General features: G+C 36.9%; 1 protein-coding gene across 1 annotated transcript in view; it reads right to left on the reverse strand.

Moving 5' to 3' along the window:
• The window catches only part of nrxn1a (neurexin 1a), a 323,968-nt gene that overhangs the window by 66,070 nt on the left and 239,956 nt on the right, over nt 1-17,942 (reverse strand). Inside the window, exons 19-21 of the mRNA XM_055150076.1 lie at nt 12,882-13,055; nt 5,308-5,427; nt 876-1,057 (exon numbers count right to left, since the gene is read on the reverse strand). Of these exons, the coding sequence (XP_055006051.1) occupies nt 876-1,057; nt 5,308-5,427; nt 12,882-13,055 (476 nt within the window). The remainder of the gene's footprint in view (nt 1-875; nt 1,058-5,307; nt 5,428-12,881; nt 13,056-17,942) is intronic.

Below are 17,942 nucleotides of genomic sequence, written 5' to 3' on the forward strand. Positions count from 1 at the left end.
TTTTTTTGGGTTGTTTCGGCACTTCACTTTTGGGGTCCAAACAAACCTCAGTGCTGCTCTGTGATTGTCCACCCACCCAATTAAACGTACAGCGGGCGCACTCCAAGATTCTTGTGAGTTTGTAACTCACAAATATTGTGCAAAACTATCTTGGGTGGTCACACCAGCTTGTCAAAGTCTGACCCCGTCAGATCTCAGAAGCTCAGCAGGGCTGGGCCTGGTTAGTACTTGGATGGGAGACCGCTGAGAAAATCAGGTACCACAGGGGGGCGCCAGTGGCAAAAACTGTTATTGTGTCCTTAGCCTAGACACTTCATCCACATTGTCTTGTATGAAAGTGGTGCGTGTGTGATGGTGGTGGTTAGAGGAGTCAATGGAGCAGATTGGTAGCCACGCTTCCTTCAGTCTGCCCCAAGGCAGCTGTGGCTACAACAGTAGCTTATCACCACTGAGTGTGTTGTGACTGAATAATGCTCTGTAAAGAGTCTTTGTGAAAAGCACTATACAAATATAAACTTACTTAACTCACCATCTTGCTGCACAAGACTAGAAAAGATGGATCAGTGCATCCCTAATGACTTATGTAGATTTAACATTAAAGTCTTATTCACTGACTTCCTTTTCCAAACTGTAGATCTGAAAATTCTGAAAGATCTCTAACACATTAAAACGTTGTATAAAAAATGTAAAATGGTGTTAATGTTTTTTTTTCCCATTGGCCTTAAAGTGCTCTCATTTGCTAGAGGAACTCTTTACTACTTTAAGTGTATTTAGTCATTTTAGTATTTGTATTTAGCCAACGTTTCATTTTATTTGATTCTTTGTTTGATTTCCTAACTACAGCCTTTCAAATGATGCTCAAATAAACCCCTTACTATCTGCAGCTGTAGGTAGTCTCCCAGTCCTGACGCACTATCCACTCTCAGGAGGATGGCGTGTTTTTGTTGGGTGCTGAAGCCCAGAGCCAGGCGGTCCGCTCGGGTGCTGGGGCGCTCGTTCGGGGGCCAAGTGTAGATCACCATTCCCCCGTCACGTCCGAAGATGTAAGTGGTACCAGCTGGAGAGAGAAACACAAGTATTTAATAGAATCTAGGGTTGTCCAGAGTATAGAAAGTTAGATATTCATTTGAGCAGGTATTGATACTAAAAAAGTCACATTTACAGGACAGATACAAGGCCACATGACAATATAAAAGAAAGTACTGTGATTAATGTTGAAAATCACATTCTGTTGTCTAAATTGAGTGTTTTTTTTTATTTTTTTTTATAAAGTCTATTTCTTAATACACTGACAACACTAATACAAGAGGAATCACTATTCTCATTACAAGACAAAAAAAAACATAAAAAACCTTAACAGTGCACTATGTAACTTTTCTAGAATGTTCAAAATTATGATATTAATGAGTTAAATCTTGATGTAAACAAGAAGATTCAACCAGGCCAGGTAACAGGTCAGATCTATGGAGAGACGACCCTCCTTAAAATAAAAATTAATGTTTTTTAATTAAAATTGTTGAGCAAGAAAACGCCTGTAATTGAATTAAGGCTAGACAGAAAAGTTGCATAATACACCTTTAAGCAAATACTGTTCATTCATATTTCTAATTACAGTTGTAGTAAAAGTAGTAGTAGTAGTAGTAGTAGTAGTAGTAGTAGTAGCAAAACATTACTTGAATAACTATAATCACTGTATGAAATTATATAGCGAAAAATGTACAATTCCAATCAAAAAAAGTACAATCCACCACAAAGATTACTACTATTACTACTACAATTAATTTTATAACAATATTACATGTACATCTATTATTACTGCAACTTATACTACTAGTACTATATTGATTTTAATACTAGTGTTACTACTGCTACTACTAAAATTACTGCTATTATTGGTGTAACGACAGAAAGTACACTCGCGTTGCAGACACATTCATAATTACATAATCGAAAAACCTGCTGGTGACATCTGAATATACATAAGCACAGGAGCTGTCTGTTAAAGTGCATTTCTTTGTGTTTCTCTGTGAGCTCGTCAGAATCGACAGATGCCAGTGCCCTCCCGTGGCAGCTCTGACTAAATACACTGACATTGAGTGATGGGAGAAACACTCTGTTACCTGCATCAAGATTCAGTCCATTTAACATCACAGTTTTTACTATTATACTGCTAATATATCATTAACGTGTTTATTCTGTTCTTTTTTCAGGCGAACACACTTTAACACTTTTTGATTCAGGCCTTAATTGTGTGTTACCATGACAACTTAAGCCCTCTGTAAAAGAGTTAGTGATAATACCTAAAACAGTTCATGTTATTTCAGCTTTTCACAATAGGAAAGGTTTGGTACTTGGGATGTAACAATAACCGAAATATCGTGATATCGTATTGTCCAAAAGTCTCACAATAATATCGTGGGCTGTCACAATATATCGAATCACAAGTTTCTTTGGTTTCATGGTTTTATAGAAGCAACAGCCAGAGGTGGGACCAAGTCATCGTTTTGCAAGTCTCAAGTAAGTCTCAAGTCTTTGACCTCAAATCTGAATCAAGTCCCAAGTTAAATACAGGCAAGTCCGAGTCAAGTCCCAAGTCAAATACAGGCAAGTCCAAGTCAAGTCTCGAGTCACTGGCCCATAAGTCCAAGTCAAGTCCAAGTCGTCCGCTTAGAGCTTCAAGTCATTACAAGTCTTTAAACCAAAGCACCAAATACATCTTAGATTTTTGCAGTTTATATGAATTTTAAGATAAATTGTACTTATAAAGTCATAGTGTATTTATATTTCAGTATTTATAGAGTATGTAAGAATTGTTTTCCTTTTAAAATGTCTTGACAAGATGTGAATCATTACAGTCAGAACACAGAATTCACACAATTCAGATTTAAAAGTGCTTCTCAAGTCACAGGCCTCAAGTCTAAGTCAAATCCCAAGTCACTGACCTTCAAATCCAAGTTGAGTCCCAAGTCCATTTTATCAAGTCAAGTCTCAAGAACTAAAAATAGTGACTCCAGTCTGACTCGAGTCCAAGTCACGACTTGCAAGTCCCCACCTCTGGCAACAGCTTATAAACATAGGGAACGACCTATCCCATGATTCATTTCAGCGCAGACAACATGAAGAAATATGTTTTTGAACTGGATTCTTGGGATTATGATGGAAATAATTCACACCAAAATCGTATATACAAAATATTATATTGTAATGTGTGAGCTACTGTGTCCAAATAATTTCCCTTGCAAATCAATAAAGATTGTCTAAGTCTAATTTAGTATTTTAATATTCTTAATTTACTATAAAGCATTTTGTGATGTCTCTTGTCTATGAGAGGCGCCAAAGAAATAATCACAGAAATTCTGATTACTAAAAATGTGTCTATTGAAGCTATAAACTGAATAAAAAAGTGGACTAAGTGAGCATGATGTAACGTTCGGCGCCACTCAAAAGAAGTTTGAGGTGCTAAGGGTTACAGGAGCAAATTTGACAGACAAAATAGCGAAAACAAACCCCACCAAGATCACATAGTTTGGGTTAATACAAACACATTAAGACCAAACGAGGCTCACAACAGCAGTTACAGAGAAGGAGACGACAATATTCAAATGTAAGTCAATGGGAGCCAGGGTCAGAAGAAAAGCTGCGTACAAACTTCCTGTTGAGCTATGTCCACTTTATACACACTCAATGATTGAATTCGAGGATTTTATCACAATTGCAAATGTTTTCCACTTGTCCTTTACCGTTTTATTCAAATACTAAAATATTCCATTCTGATTTATGCACAAGGACCACTCACTCCTCTCATCTCACTCTAACCTTTGCAAAGTGTCTCCACTACAGTTTCCGGGGGTATTCAAATAAACAAAAAAGTATCACATCATGAGGCACAATCTAATACATGAATAAATTAAAGGATTTAAGCAAAATGTGTCTTGCCCCAGTAGATTTATTGTATAAGAAGCTCTTGAGGTCAAACTAGGTTTGCTGTGTACTGTCTACATCTAATTATAAAGCATTTTTGTATGAATATCAGGAAGTATGTGGATAGCATGCTAGTTGCTGTTAGAGCTTTACATCAAAACTCAAAAATCTAAACTCCACTCTGGTCCATGAGGAAAACTGCTTATAAAATCATTGCGGTGAATAATTATGATGCTCTGAAAACAAATGTAAGTAAGGACTAAGAATAACTAGTGATGTTTTTCCATGTTTTTAAGACAAAAATATTAGAAAAAATGACTATTGAATGTAAAAATATATCATGGATGAAACTGAAATGTTATAAATACTACTACTATGACTGCCACTACTACAATTACTACTAAGACTACGGCCACTACACCCTACTTCAACTCAAAAATTGGATAAGAAAATTTAAGAAAATTGAACAATAAGATTTTGAGATTTTGAGACCACTCCCGTTGCTCTAGCTCAGGCATGTCAAAACTATGGCCTGGGGGCCAAATGTGGCCCTCAGACAAGTTTTTCTTGGCCCTCAGACTTCCAGGTGAATTGGCCCAAATGACCTTGCATCAATTAAAAAATAACTTTTGCAAGTTTTTTGAAAATCGACCTTGATAAAGTGAATATTTCATATTTAGTGTGTGGTTTTAAGGATCTTAGCATGAATGAAGTCTGATGGTTCATTCTAACACGTTAAACATGCACAGATTTCAATTATTCCCTGTACTGAGCATTAGTCTACGGCCCTCGATCGGCCTCTGCTTCGTCTGTGTTTAGATATGTGGCCCTTGATGAAAAAAGTTTGGACACCCCTGCTCTAGTTCCATCCTTCGTGGAGTTATGGCCAAAAACGCATTTTTGACCGTGGTTACCTTGACCTTCAAGTGACCTTGACCGGTTTCAACCTGTAACGTCCAGTGCACCAGTTATGTGTGTCCCAACTTGTGTGATGATTGGGTGAATATTTTAGGCCGCAAATGTTTCAGAAATTGCCGATCCTTTATAATAGCATGACCTTTCAAATGACGTGTGTGACCTCAAATGACCTCGGATCGTCACCAAACTTTTTTTTTTTCACGGCATCGGGCACGAGGGCTGGACCCACGTACCAAATCTGGTGACAGTCGGTCCATAAATGGCGGAATTATTGCAGGTGGACAGACACACACAGACACACAGGGTCAATACAAAACCTTGTCAACCCATCGGGAACCAGGTAAAAGCAAACAAAAAAAGTTGTACTGTACACAGATACAACACTGAAACCAAAATAAAATAGTTTATCTCTCTTATATTGAACAATAACACAGTCAAAACAGTGTAACAGGTGTGTAATCTCCTCACCGTCGTTACAGAGCGGTCCTGCGTACGACGTCATGCTGCAGTCACAGGTGAAGCCCTCCCACTGCTGTAAACACACGCCCTGGTTGGAGCACGAGTCCTCCTGACACGTCGTACTGGGGCCTGTAGGGGGCAGAGGAGAGCAGAGGTAAGACACGGACCAGTTTAAACCAGATAAGACGGGGTATTTTCAATTTGTGCAGAGCCCGGAGAAATCAGGACAAGATAAGATTCATAGGAGAAAGTCTGGAGAAGGCACCCATGGGACCTTATGTAACCTGAGATACAAGATGAGACTTTGTGGATAAAAATATTGCAGGAAATAAGTAAGTAATAGTTCAAATCCTGACCAGCATTGAGTACTGTTGGTGTGTTCATGAGCAAGGCATTCATCTAGGTATTTGGACCCCACTTTAGTCTCTGTATCATATATTCACTGTCCTTCCTCTGTTCTATCTGTTTATCTTTTTTTTTTTTTTAACAGGAAAAAGTGTGAAAAACATGTAAAAAAGTGTGAAAAACATGTGAAAAACTGTGAAAAACATGTAATAATGTGTGAAAAACATGAAAAATGTGTGAAAAGTATCTTCAAATTTGAACTCATTTTCTAAATCCTTCTACAAAATATGATACAGTTTACAAAATACAAATTTGTTTGTGCAATTTGTGCAACAGTATTTCATTAGATTTGCCTTATATAAGCAATTATAATGTTGAAATTTCCACTGCAAAAAATACCGAAAGTAAAAAAAAAAAAAACATGCAGGTGAAGTGGAGTGAATGGGTTGGGAACAGGAAAAAATAAATTAAACAAACAATTTTCAAGTTATGTTTCAAATATTGCAATCTCAATACTCCAATACCAATCACCATGTCTTGTGTTAAAGGCAGAAGTGGGACCAAGTCTTTGTTTACAAGTTTCAAGTAAATTAAAAGTCTTTGACCTCAAGTCCGAGTCAAGTCCCAAGTCAAATACAGGCAAGTCCAAGTCGAGTCTCGAGTCACTGGCCCATAAGTCCAAGTCAAGTCCAAGTCGTCTGCTTTGAGCTTCAAGTAATTTCAAGTCTTTAAACCAAAGCACCAAATATAGCTTAGATTTTTGCAATTTATTTGAATTTTAAACTAAATTGTACTTAAAAAGTCCTGCTATGGTATGTGAGTATTTATATAAGAATTGTAGAAAGGCAAACTTTTCCTTTTTAAACGTCTTGACAAGATCTTAGTGTGAATCAGTACAGTCAGAATAGAAAGAATTCAGATTTAAAAATCCAATTATTTTGTCATGTGTCTGCACTGAAATGGAAGGATCATTTGTACTGCATATTAGTGTATTGTACTGTATATTACTGAAATGCACTGTATATTACTGTATTGTACTTTATATTACTGCATATGACTGTATTGAACTGTACTGTACTGTACATTACATATACATACAACTCGTTTATGTAAAATTTTATATATTTTATATTTGTGTTAGTGTTTCATTATGTTGTGTTTCATGCTGTAAAGCACTTTGGTGCAACTTGTTATGGTTGTTTTAAATGTGCTACATAAATAAAATGACTTGACTTGACTACATTACTGTATTGTACTGTATATTACTGTGTTGTACTGTGTATTACTGTAGTACTTTTGAGGAGACCACATCACAGTATTTCAGTTTCATCCAAAGTAACAAACACAGAGGTGTAAAATTAAACACTGCATTTATCAACTGTAAAGAGAAAAGTATTTTCTAAAAACATATATTTTTTAGAAGATGCTTCAAGTCTTCTCAAGTCACAGGCCTTAAGTCCGAGTCAAGTCCCAAGTCACTGAACTTCAAGTCCAAGTCAAGTCCTACATCTAAGTCTCAAGTCCTAAAAATAGTCACAACTTGCAAGTCCCACCTCTGGTTAAAGATGCGCTGTGCAACTTTTTGGTTGGAGGTTCGTCACCTGCCTGTTTCCATGGAGAGGACATTGCTCTGCCTGAAAAGTTCCACAGTATGACATTAAACAGCTCCACTTTACATTTATTAAATTACAGCTGGTTGTAGAGCTCAAAAATACTTAAAAAATACATGGTGTGGTCTCCATGAAGATAGACAAGTTTAATGCCATACTGCGAAACATTCCAGACAAAGAAATAACATCTCTATGGAGGAAAGCCTTTGACAGACCCTCCACCGGAAAAGTTACACAGTGCACCTTTAATAAACACACACAAGTCTATGGCATTAAAATAAAAGTATTGAGTATTGAATTTCACTAAGGGCTCACACAACATGCTACAGTTCAAGTATGGGCTCTGCTATTGTCACTACGGTGGCTGGGAGAGGACATTTCACCTCAGAGATTTGGGTTTTGAAGGACTGGAATCCACAACACGTAAATAAAGAAATACTAAGGGATTCTGGGCACGTTTTTTGTATTTTTCTCATGCAAAGATATACCTTGCAAGTCAGCTTTCATCAATGAAACTTAGTCAGCCAAAATAAAAAAGCAAACAAGCCGGTTAGATGGTTAGTCAATGCAGAAGAGATGGGACAGACAGCAACACAGATAGACAAAAAACGTATATATGTGGTAAAAAATAAAACAGCAAAATAAAACGCCATAAGCAGTTAGTGAGTTAATTTCAAAATAAAAGCATGGGTTGAATGGGAAACACTTGAGAAGCAAAAAAGTGCGAATGAATTTAAGAGAAGAACAAATTAAAGGGCCCATTTTACACTATTTTCTGATCTATGTTATAATAAAATGTTGTTTCCTCATCACAAACAGACCAGGAATTGTGTTTTGTTTCATTCACGCATGTTTAACTCATAAAAAGTTCTTCTCTCAGACTAATACTAAAGTGTTACTCAAACATGTGTGAATGAAACAAAACACAACTCCAGGTCTGTTTTTGATGAGAAAACAGCATTATAACATGGTTTAAAGCTCATAAGAGTCAATTATGAGTCAATTTGAGTTTTTTGGAGACCCATGTCGGCCTGCACCTGCGCAGTACAGCACCACACTCACCCATTAAACTGTGATTATATCAAAGTTAAACCCACACCCGCCCAGACCCGTTAACATCCTACCCGTTACCCACTCATGCCCGTGATAAACAACACACAAATTAAAAGCATTTTAACTGAAGCATCCATCAGAACATGAATTGAAAAGTTACGACTTTAAGAATTACAATCACGAAATGAAATAAAACGGTTAAACTTTCTTCAGTACGAATATGAAATCACAGACGTGACTCGACTGTCATCGCATTATTTACTGAGCAGAAGAATCACACCATGGACTAAACCAAGACTAAACCAGGACTTACCCAGGACTAACCCAGGACTAACCCAGGACTGATTCCAGGATTGAACCAGGATGACTAAACTAGGACCAAACTAGGACTAAAACAGGACTAGAACAAGACTAAACCAGAACTGAACCAGGACTCACTGTCGGGAGCTCCACCCCGCACGGAGGTAAGTGCAGCCGTCACTCGATCACACTTTGCGGGCTTCCTGCTCCGTTGTCTCGGGGTTCTCTCTCTTAAATCCAAGATCTGGTAGACCTGGTTTTAGTTCTGGTTTAATTCTGGTTTAGACCTGGTTTAGATATTGTTTAGACCTGGTTTTAGTTCTGGTTTAATTCTGGTTTAGACCTGGTTTAGACCTGGTTTAGACCTGGTTTTAGACCTGGTTTAGACCTGTTTTAGACCTTGTTTAGACCTGGTTTTAGTTCTGGTTTAGACCTGGTTTAGACCAGGTTTAGACCTGGTTTAGACCTGTTTTAGACCTTGTTTAGACCAGGTTTAGACCTGGTTTAGACCTGGTTTAGACCTGGTTTTAGTTCTGGTTTAATTCTGGTTTAGACCTAGTTTAGACCTGGTTTAGACCTGGTTTAGACCTGGTTTTAGACTTGGTTTAGACCTGGTTTTAGACTTGGTTTTTTAGACCTGGTTTTAGACCTGGTTTAGAACTGGTTTAGACCTTGTTTAGACCTGGTTTTAGTTCTGGTTTAATTCCGGCTTAGACCTGGTTTAGACCTGGTTTAGACCTGGTTTTAGACCTGGTTTAGACCTGGTTTAGACCTGGTTTAGACCTGGTTTGACCTTGTTTAGACCTGGTTTTAGTTCTGGTTTAATTTTGGTTTAGACCTGGTTTAGACCTGGTTTTAGACCTGGTTTAGACCTGGTTTAGACCTGGTTTTAGACCTGGTTTAGACCTGGTTTAGACCTGGTTTAGACCTGATTTTAGACCTGGTTTTAGACCTGGTTTAGACCTGGTTTAGACCTTGTTTAGACCTGGTTTTAGTTCTGGTTTAATTTTGGTTTAGACCTGGTTTAGTCCTGGTGTAGTCTTGGTTTAGTCCTGATTTAGACCGGACCCACCCGTGTTTAATTACTACCCACCCGTAAAATTCCAGAACGTTCAAAGCCGTGTGACCCGCGTTACCCGACCCAGTGCAGGACTCTGTCTTGCAATGGTGAAAATGTTAAATTAAACTTGAATTAGACTCTGGGCTGTTTAAAGATGTTGGTATTAGACTTTTATGGGGCATTTACAGCTAATGCGTAATGTATTTAGATCACTAGATTACTCAAACATGCATATTCAGGCATATTTTTTGACGAGGGAACATTTTTATAACACGGCAGAAAGCTCCAGGATGTTGCATGATGCTCCTCTTTATGTAAGATCACGGGTCAATTCATATTCCAATCTTTTCTCATTAGATCCAGCGGGAGATTAGGTCCCATCTTACAATGATATAGAGCTTTAATAAAACTGTAATTACAGCAGCGCGATTAATCAAAGTTTAGTCAATTACAATGATGCTGTAATAAAAATAATAATTACTTTAGTTCTGAATTACACGGACACTTGCCTAATCTCCAGCGGCGTTTAAAACATGAATAAAACAGCATTAGTAATAAAACTCATATATTGTATAGTTCCTCTACACACTAACTTTTGACAGTATTTAAGTTATTTTTTCAAACAATAATGATTTCAGATGTTACTCAATTAATCTATATTAGGATTTTTTCTGTAATTTCCCGCACAAGTTTTAATAAATTCATTCAATCATCTCTCCTCTGTTAATTCTCTTTAGAAATGACAACAGCCTACGCAGCGATTTCAGAATGAGGAAAAATTAAGACTATTATTATAGCGATTGATCATTTAAAACAAAATATTAGATCTTTTTTCAATTAAGAAAGCGATGATATTGTTGCTTATTACAAAAAGCTGAGCCCTTAGCAAGTCGTTATTACAAAATGTTACCGGTAAAAGACAAAATAAAAACATTAAAACCACAAATGTTGAAGCTTATCTGTGTTTGTTAAGGACAGGCTCCACAAATTTGCCACATTAATCTTGTGTCATAAATTCCTTTCAATTGACAATTAAGTTTGGATTTGAATAATGGCACCACTGTCTGAAGCTGCTGTGACAAAATTATTCAACTTTTGTTTGCTTATTTGTACAGACAGAAAAGGCATTGAACTTCGTGGCGGTTTTTGTTTCACGTGCACAGGTCCAGTAATTACGGAGACATTAATCCTAAAAAAACAGGTCGACAAATCTGCAATCTGGTAATTAAACAGCAAATCCAAATATAGAGATCTGATCTGTCCTCCAGCTCAGTTTTTAAGTTTCTATATTACACAAAACTGATTCTTGTGAGCTTTAAGTCATGTTATAATGTTGTTATTTCCTCAAAAACAGACCTGGAGCTGTGTTTTGTTTCATTCACACGTGTTTGAGTAACTCTTTATTATTAAGGCTGAGTTATACTTCTGCGTCGACTCAAGGCACAGCGCCTTTTCTCCGTTGTTTTTTGATTTATGGATCTGCGTCGAGGTCTATGCGCCTCAAAGTAATTCACAGTCATAACACTAGGGGGCGAGGATTTAAAAATGGTGTTTGTGTTTACAAAAAGAAACGGGAAGGCGGGGTACCGGAAATGTATGTACGCGTAGTTAGAACATTTCAGAGGTGCATGTCGGTTGACTCAGACTCTCTGCGTCGCGACACAGATGATTTTATGACCATAAATGACAATAAATTGAGTTTAAGTCTGTCTGCATCTCCAAAACTCAAAATGCTCTGTTCCACCTTGTGATGTCATGTAGTGGTACTTTTGGTAACACTTTATTTTAGGGTGCACTTATTAACATCTAAGTACCTGCTAATTAACATACTATGGATGGTTAATTTGTCATTAATTAGCATTTATTCAGCCCTTATTAATGTCTTAAATCCCAAAAGCTTATTCTGTCAATAGTTAGACATTTACAAACACTTTCCTATTAATACACTCCTTATTACTGCGCAAAATACAGGCTTAGACAAAAATACATTGAAAGTACTTTATAAATACTAACAAAGGTGTAATTAAGCACTTATTATGCACTATTAACTAGCTCTTAATATGTGGTCCCTAATCTAAAGTGTTACCAAATAAAGTGTTACTACTTTTTAAGAGAACAGCTACCTTTTAACTTTTGTTCAATCGGGAGCAGGGATGTGACAATGACCGAAATATCGTGATATTGTATTGTTAAGGTTTTCACAATAATATCGTGGACCATCACAATATATCGAATCATAAGTCTCTCTGCTTAAATGAAGAGTTATGGCGCAGCAGTAGTTAAAAAAGACAGATTGAACTAGATAGACCATGATCCTTTACTCCATTTCAGTGTAGACTACAAGAAGAAATAACAATTCTAAACACTTTTAAGTCTTAGTTCTTTGGATTAACAGCCCCCACAGTGGAGAGTTTTAAGTCTCGTCTTAAGACCCACTTTTATTCTCTGGCTTTTAACACCGCGTGAGTTGTGTGGTCCTCTGTGTTTTTTACTTATTTATTTATTTTTATTGTATTTTTATTTATTTATTGCTATTCTATGATCTTGCTCTTATTTTATTTTACTGCTTTTATTATTTTAAGACTAGCATGATTATTTTAGTAGTTTATTTTATCTTTTTATTATTGTTGTTATGTGTTATTATGTATTTGTGCAGCACTTTGGAAACTGTTTGTTTGTGAAATGTGCTACAGAAAATAAAGTGGATTGGATTGGATTAAGTAAAATATTTGCCTCCTCAAAATATCACAATAATATCTTACTGTGAGATGTATATTGTGAAAATATCGTCCAGAGAGATTTGGATATTCTTACATCCCCAATCGCGAGCTTTCCCACAATATCGCAATAAATATTGTAACGTGAGGTTCATACCGTGATGATATCGTATCGGGAGACTTAGATATCTTTACACCCCTAGTAGAGATTTGAAATGATTCTAGTGTAGATGTATGAAGCTTAACAACACAGTGGAGCACTTCCTGTATTACCAAATGACATGTTCACGTTCATATGTTTTTCAAATATGCCTAAATATGCAGGGTTTCTGTGTTAAACATGTGTGAATGAAACAAAACACAACTCCTGATCTGTTTGTGATGAGGAAACAACATCACAACTTAAATCAGACAATAGTGTAATATGGGCCCTTTAAAGTTTAGGGATTATAAAAAGTGAAATCTGAACCGAACTTATTATCTGGAAGTATATTTTACCTTCACAGCCCCTCTCCACTTGTCCCACGGTGGCCAAGGCGTCGGCGAGGAGGTCCGGCAGGCGTCCGTTCAGATCCACGGTGGCGAGGCAGCCCTGGAAACCCTCCCGGGAGTGGACCAGTTTGGGCAGGTCCCGGTACATCTCCTTGGAAACGCCTCCGATGTACAAATCACCTGTGGGACGATAAAACTTCACATTATTGAATAGGCACAATTAGAAAATCACAAACACTGCAGTTTTTTAAGTACAGTCACTTATTCTGCAAAAAAACTGCTAACGCTGTAGTTTAGATCTGAACAAACAACTTCTGAAATGTGATTCTTGGTTTTATTCTGTTATTTGCCAGTTCATATTTGAGTGTTTTTGTGACTTCGTCTGGATGCATTTAAAGGTCCAACAACACGCAAAACAGACTCTGGTGAGCTTGAAGTGATGTTATCATGTTCTTACCTCATCAAAAAACATACCTAGAGTTGTGTTTTTTTTCAATCACACATGTTTGAGTAATCTTTTAAACGCTCTGTTCCACCTTGTGATGTCATGAACAAAAAACAGAACGAAACCAGAACTAAAACCAGGTCTAAACCAGGTGTTAATCAGGTCTAAACCAGAACTAAAACCATAACTAAACCAGAATGAAAACAAAACTAAAACCAGGTCTAAACCAGAACTAAACCAAAACTAAAACCAGATCTAAACCAGAATTAAACCAGAACTAAACCAGAACTAAAACTAGGTCTAAACCAGGTCTAAACCAGGTCTAAACCAGAATTAAAGTAGAACTAAAACCAGGTCTAAACCAGAACTAAAACCAGGTCTAAGCCAGAATTAAACCAGGACTAAACCAGAATGAAAACAAAACTAAAACCAGGTCTAAACCAGAACTAAACCAAAACTAAAACCAGGACTAAACCAGAACTAAAACCAGGTCTAAAACAGGTCTAAACCAGAACTAAAACCAGGTCTAACCCAGGTCTAAACCAGAACTAAAACCAGGTCTAAACCAGGTCTAAACCAGAACTAAAACCAGGTCTAAAACAGGTCTAAACCAGAATTAAACCAAAATTAAAACCAGGACAAAAAAAAAAAAAGGTTGGGGACTACTGAGTTAAAGTGCATGAAAACACAGTGGGGCTCTTCCTGTATTACCACATGACATCACAAGGTGGAACAGGGTGTTTTTAGCTTGACAGAAGAACTCAGCCTAAATATGCACTTACGATTTGTGAGTTAAACTTGTGTGAATGAAACAAAACACTAGTCCAGGTCTGTTTTTGACGAGGAAACAACAAAGATCAGATCAGAAAACAGCCTCATATGGGCCCGTTAAAAATAATATGTGAAATTAAATCTCAAATCTGATCACAAATCTTCGATCTTCATTAAACGTCTGAACTTCAAACAAACTTATATCCTCGTATAAAATAAAAAAGCTAGTTGGAAATGTTGAATAATATAAGAAAATATGGGAGAAACAGGACTTATTTAATTTAACTGAAACTACTTTCTTCAATATTTTTCCTTCGTGTAATCGATTTCGGACTCTTGGTCATTTTCTCGGTGAACGACTTAAAGATTAACTTCCTGCTCGTGATCAAAGATGCGGCGAAGCGAGGCGGCCATTTTGTCAGCCCCTAATGACTATTGTCACTATTGATAATCGCAGTGATTAGTTTCTCTATTAATCAATTAGTCATTTCGCAGAAGTGTCAGAGGAGTTCATGTGAGAAATAGCTCTGCAAATGCAAGCCAAAGCTATTATACAGTTAGTTATGTCGGATACTATACGCATAAATTAGCATTAAATTACAAGAAAATACTATATGTTTTCTCTGTTTGCTCAGTTAGAAATCCAGGCTTAATTATTATGCATTTTATAGTGTAACATTTCCCTAGATATACACTATGAATGAATTTAGAGTAAGCTGGCTACTATACATACTTAATTCATAAAAAATAAAATAAAATCACAAATTCTAAGTAGTAAATGCAAAAAAACATTGATTACTAAACAAATTTTGGGGTTTCATGGCTATTATAATGGTATAATCTAAGTATAAAAGTGAGTATCTTTGTTTTGTTTCATTCACGCAACCCAAAACACAAAACTTGGCATATTTTTATTATTTATTTTTCCCTGTTCCACCTTGTGATGTCATGTGGTAATACAGAAAGTGCTCCACTGTGTTTTCAAACATTACCATATTTTTCGGACTATAAGTCGCGCTTTTTTCATGGTTTGGGTGTTTCCTGCGACTTATACTCCGGTGCGACTTATATATTAAACTTTTCACACTGACAGCTGTGAGAGGCTCTAGTCTTGTGTGTCAGTATCTAGTACAGTTCTACTATTGCTCCTGTGCCATTGTCACTTTGCTCTACGGCACATGCCTCCTGTAGAAAAAGCTGCTGCCTTGAAAATAGTGAAATATTCTGCTGAAAACGGTAATCAAGCAGTAGAAAGAAAGTTTGGAGTGAGCGATAAACTTGTGAGGGACTGGTGGAAAGCGAGGATGAAGAACACAGCTTCACAGTAACCGGGCGGGTGCACCATGTAACTTTCCTGGAAGCCACTGGGTGAATCAAAAAAGCCTGAACTTCAGTGACACAGACAGTGACACAGTGACCTGTCGGGAATCAGAGAGCAAGAATAATTCTAACTGGAACTGATGCTGAGTCTGACAACAGCGACACAGAAGAGGAAGCGCCGCTCCATTTACATCATGGATCTATGGTTTATCTCCGGAGGTCGCGCAGAAGTGACACTGAGGATGAAGAATTCAGTGGATTTAGTGATTTGGAGTGTTGTTTATGCTATAATTATCTGAGTAACTGTTACTATGTTACGTTAACATATTAACGCATATTCAGTCTGTTGTTCTCTGTTCTGTTGTTTTTACTAGAACTTGACTTTCAAGATGAAATGTCTGTTCCTGATCTCATACATACATTTCCCCAAAAAGTGTGACTTATATATATGTTTTTTTCTTCTTCATTGCGCATTTTTTGGCTCGTGCAACTTACAACTTATTGTCCGGAAAATACGGTATACACTTAAACTAGAATTGGAAAGTTTTAGACCTGGACTCGCCAATCTACTGAACTACACTACCGGTCAAAAGTTTTAGAACACCACACTTTTCAAATTTTCACTGTTTACTGTACTAAAACATCTAAATTCTAAACTTTTGATTGATGAAAGTGTCCACCTTTGGCAGATATAACGGCTAAACACACTCGTGTCTCGTTTTTTTCACAACAGAAATCAAATATTCTTCAGAAAGTTCTTCTCAAGTCTGTTGCAGAAGTTTCCATAAATGTGTGGCACTTGTAGTTTGCTTGGTTTTCACTCTTCTGTCCAGTTCATCCCAAACCAGCTCGATGGGGTTTAAGTCTGGACACTGTGCTGGACACTCCATGTTTTCAAACATTACCATCTTGTTCTTTTTTTCTGAGGTAGTTTTGGCAGAGCTTGGACTTGTGTTTTGTTCTTTTATCTTTTTTTAGCCTCTGGCTGTTCAGTTCTTACATTTGTACCATTTCAAGGTCTTTAGTGGACTTGAATTGCAATAAATAACTGGAAAAATTAGGGTGTTCTAAAACTTTTGACCGATAGTGTAAATGTAAAAGGAGCTGTTCACTTGAAAACTACCACTTCATGACATCACAAGGTGGAACAGAGCATTTCGAGCTTTGGAGATGCAGACAGACTAAAAATAAGGGATTACTCAAACATGTGTGAATGAAACAAACAGGGCTGGCTATCATTAAGAAGTTGCCGATACGATACATATGCCATGAGACATATCTCGATACAGTGAGCTTATGATTCCATACGATATATATTTCAAATTTATTCGATACGGTTCAATAAAAATTAAAGTCTAAATCATGGCTGTGACACTAAAAGTCTTTGTTAAACCACTTCTTGTCCAAAGTTCATATGAAACACAAACATTTTAATCATCAAAACTGTGAAAATGTCAATGAGTTTCCTTCCTCTAAACAAACAACAAAACTGTAGCGCTGTAACATAATAATTTAGTAAAATGTACCAAAATACTCTTGGCGATACATTTATTTCTATATTATTTTGATATTTTTGCACACCCCTAGAAACAAAACACAACTCCAGGTATTTTTTTTGAAGACGTAACATTATAACATGACTTAAATCTCACAAGAGTCAATTTTGCGTATTATTTGACCTTTAAGTTTCTCTTGAATAACTGACCTAGAAGTGACTACGGCCGTTGTGTGACATGGTAGAACAGGTCGGTTCAAAAAGCACATTTAAACACACGTTAAACATGAATCATTGATGTAAAATGAGCACATATATTGCAGTTTAATATGTTACGTTGTGCACACAGGCACTTGCCCTGCCTCTCTCCTCTGTACTTAACCATGACCTACTTCTATAATGACCTACTCAGAGACTAATGCACTGACTACGCACTCCCGCTCAAGTGTAATCACCACGGCAACAGTAACTACACTTCTGATACACATTTTAGCCGTTTGTTTTGCTTTTTGGTCGGTGAAAACTCTACAGAAATGTCCCACAGTATGAAATTAAACATATCTATCTGACAGTTGTTGAATTACAGGTGTTTTTATTGGTGAAAGTAGTTTCATGCTTCAGTAAGAAGTATTCTGGACAGAGTATTAATAAAACCAGGTCTAAACCAGAACTAAAACCAAGTCTAAACCAGAACTTAAAAGCAGGTCTAAACCAGGTCTAAACCAGAACTAAAACCAAGTCTAAACCAGGTCTAAACCAGAAGTAAATCCAGGTCTAAACCAGAACTAAAACCATGTCTAAACCAGGTCTAAACCAGAAGTAAATCCAGGTCTAAACCAGAACTAAAACCAGGTCTAAACCAGAACTAAAACCAGGTCTAAACCAGGACTAAAACCAGGTCTAAACCAGAACTAAAACCAAGTCTAAACCAGAACTAAAACCAGGTCTAAACCAGGTCTAAACCAGAAGTAAATCCAGGTCTAAACCAGAACTAAAACCAGGTCTAAACCAGGTCTAAACCAGGTCTAAACCAGAA

Source organism: Boleophthalmus pectinirostris, unplaced genomic scaffold (assembly GCF_026225935.1).
Source record: "Boleophthalmus pectinirostris isolate CB_2022bp ecotype Guang Dong unplaced genomic scaffold, ASM2622593v1 HiC_scaffold_14, whole genome shotgun sequence".
In the NCBI taxonomy this organism is placed as follows: domain Eukaryota; kingdom Metazoa; phylum Chordata; class Actinopteri; order Gobiiformes; family Gobiidae; genus Boleophthalmus; species Boleophthalmus pectinirostris.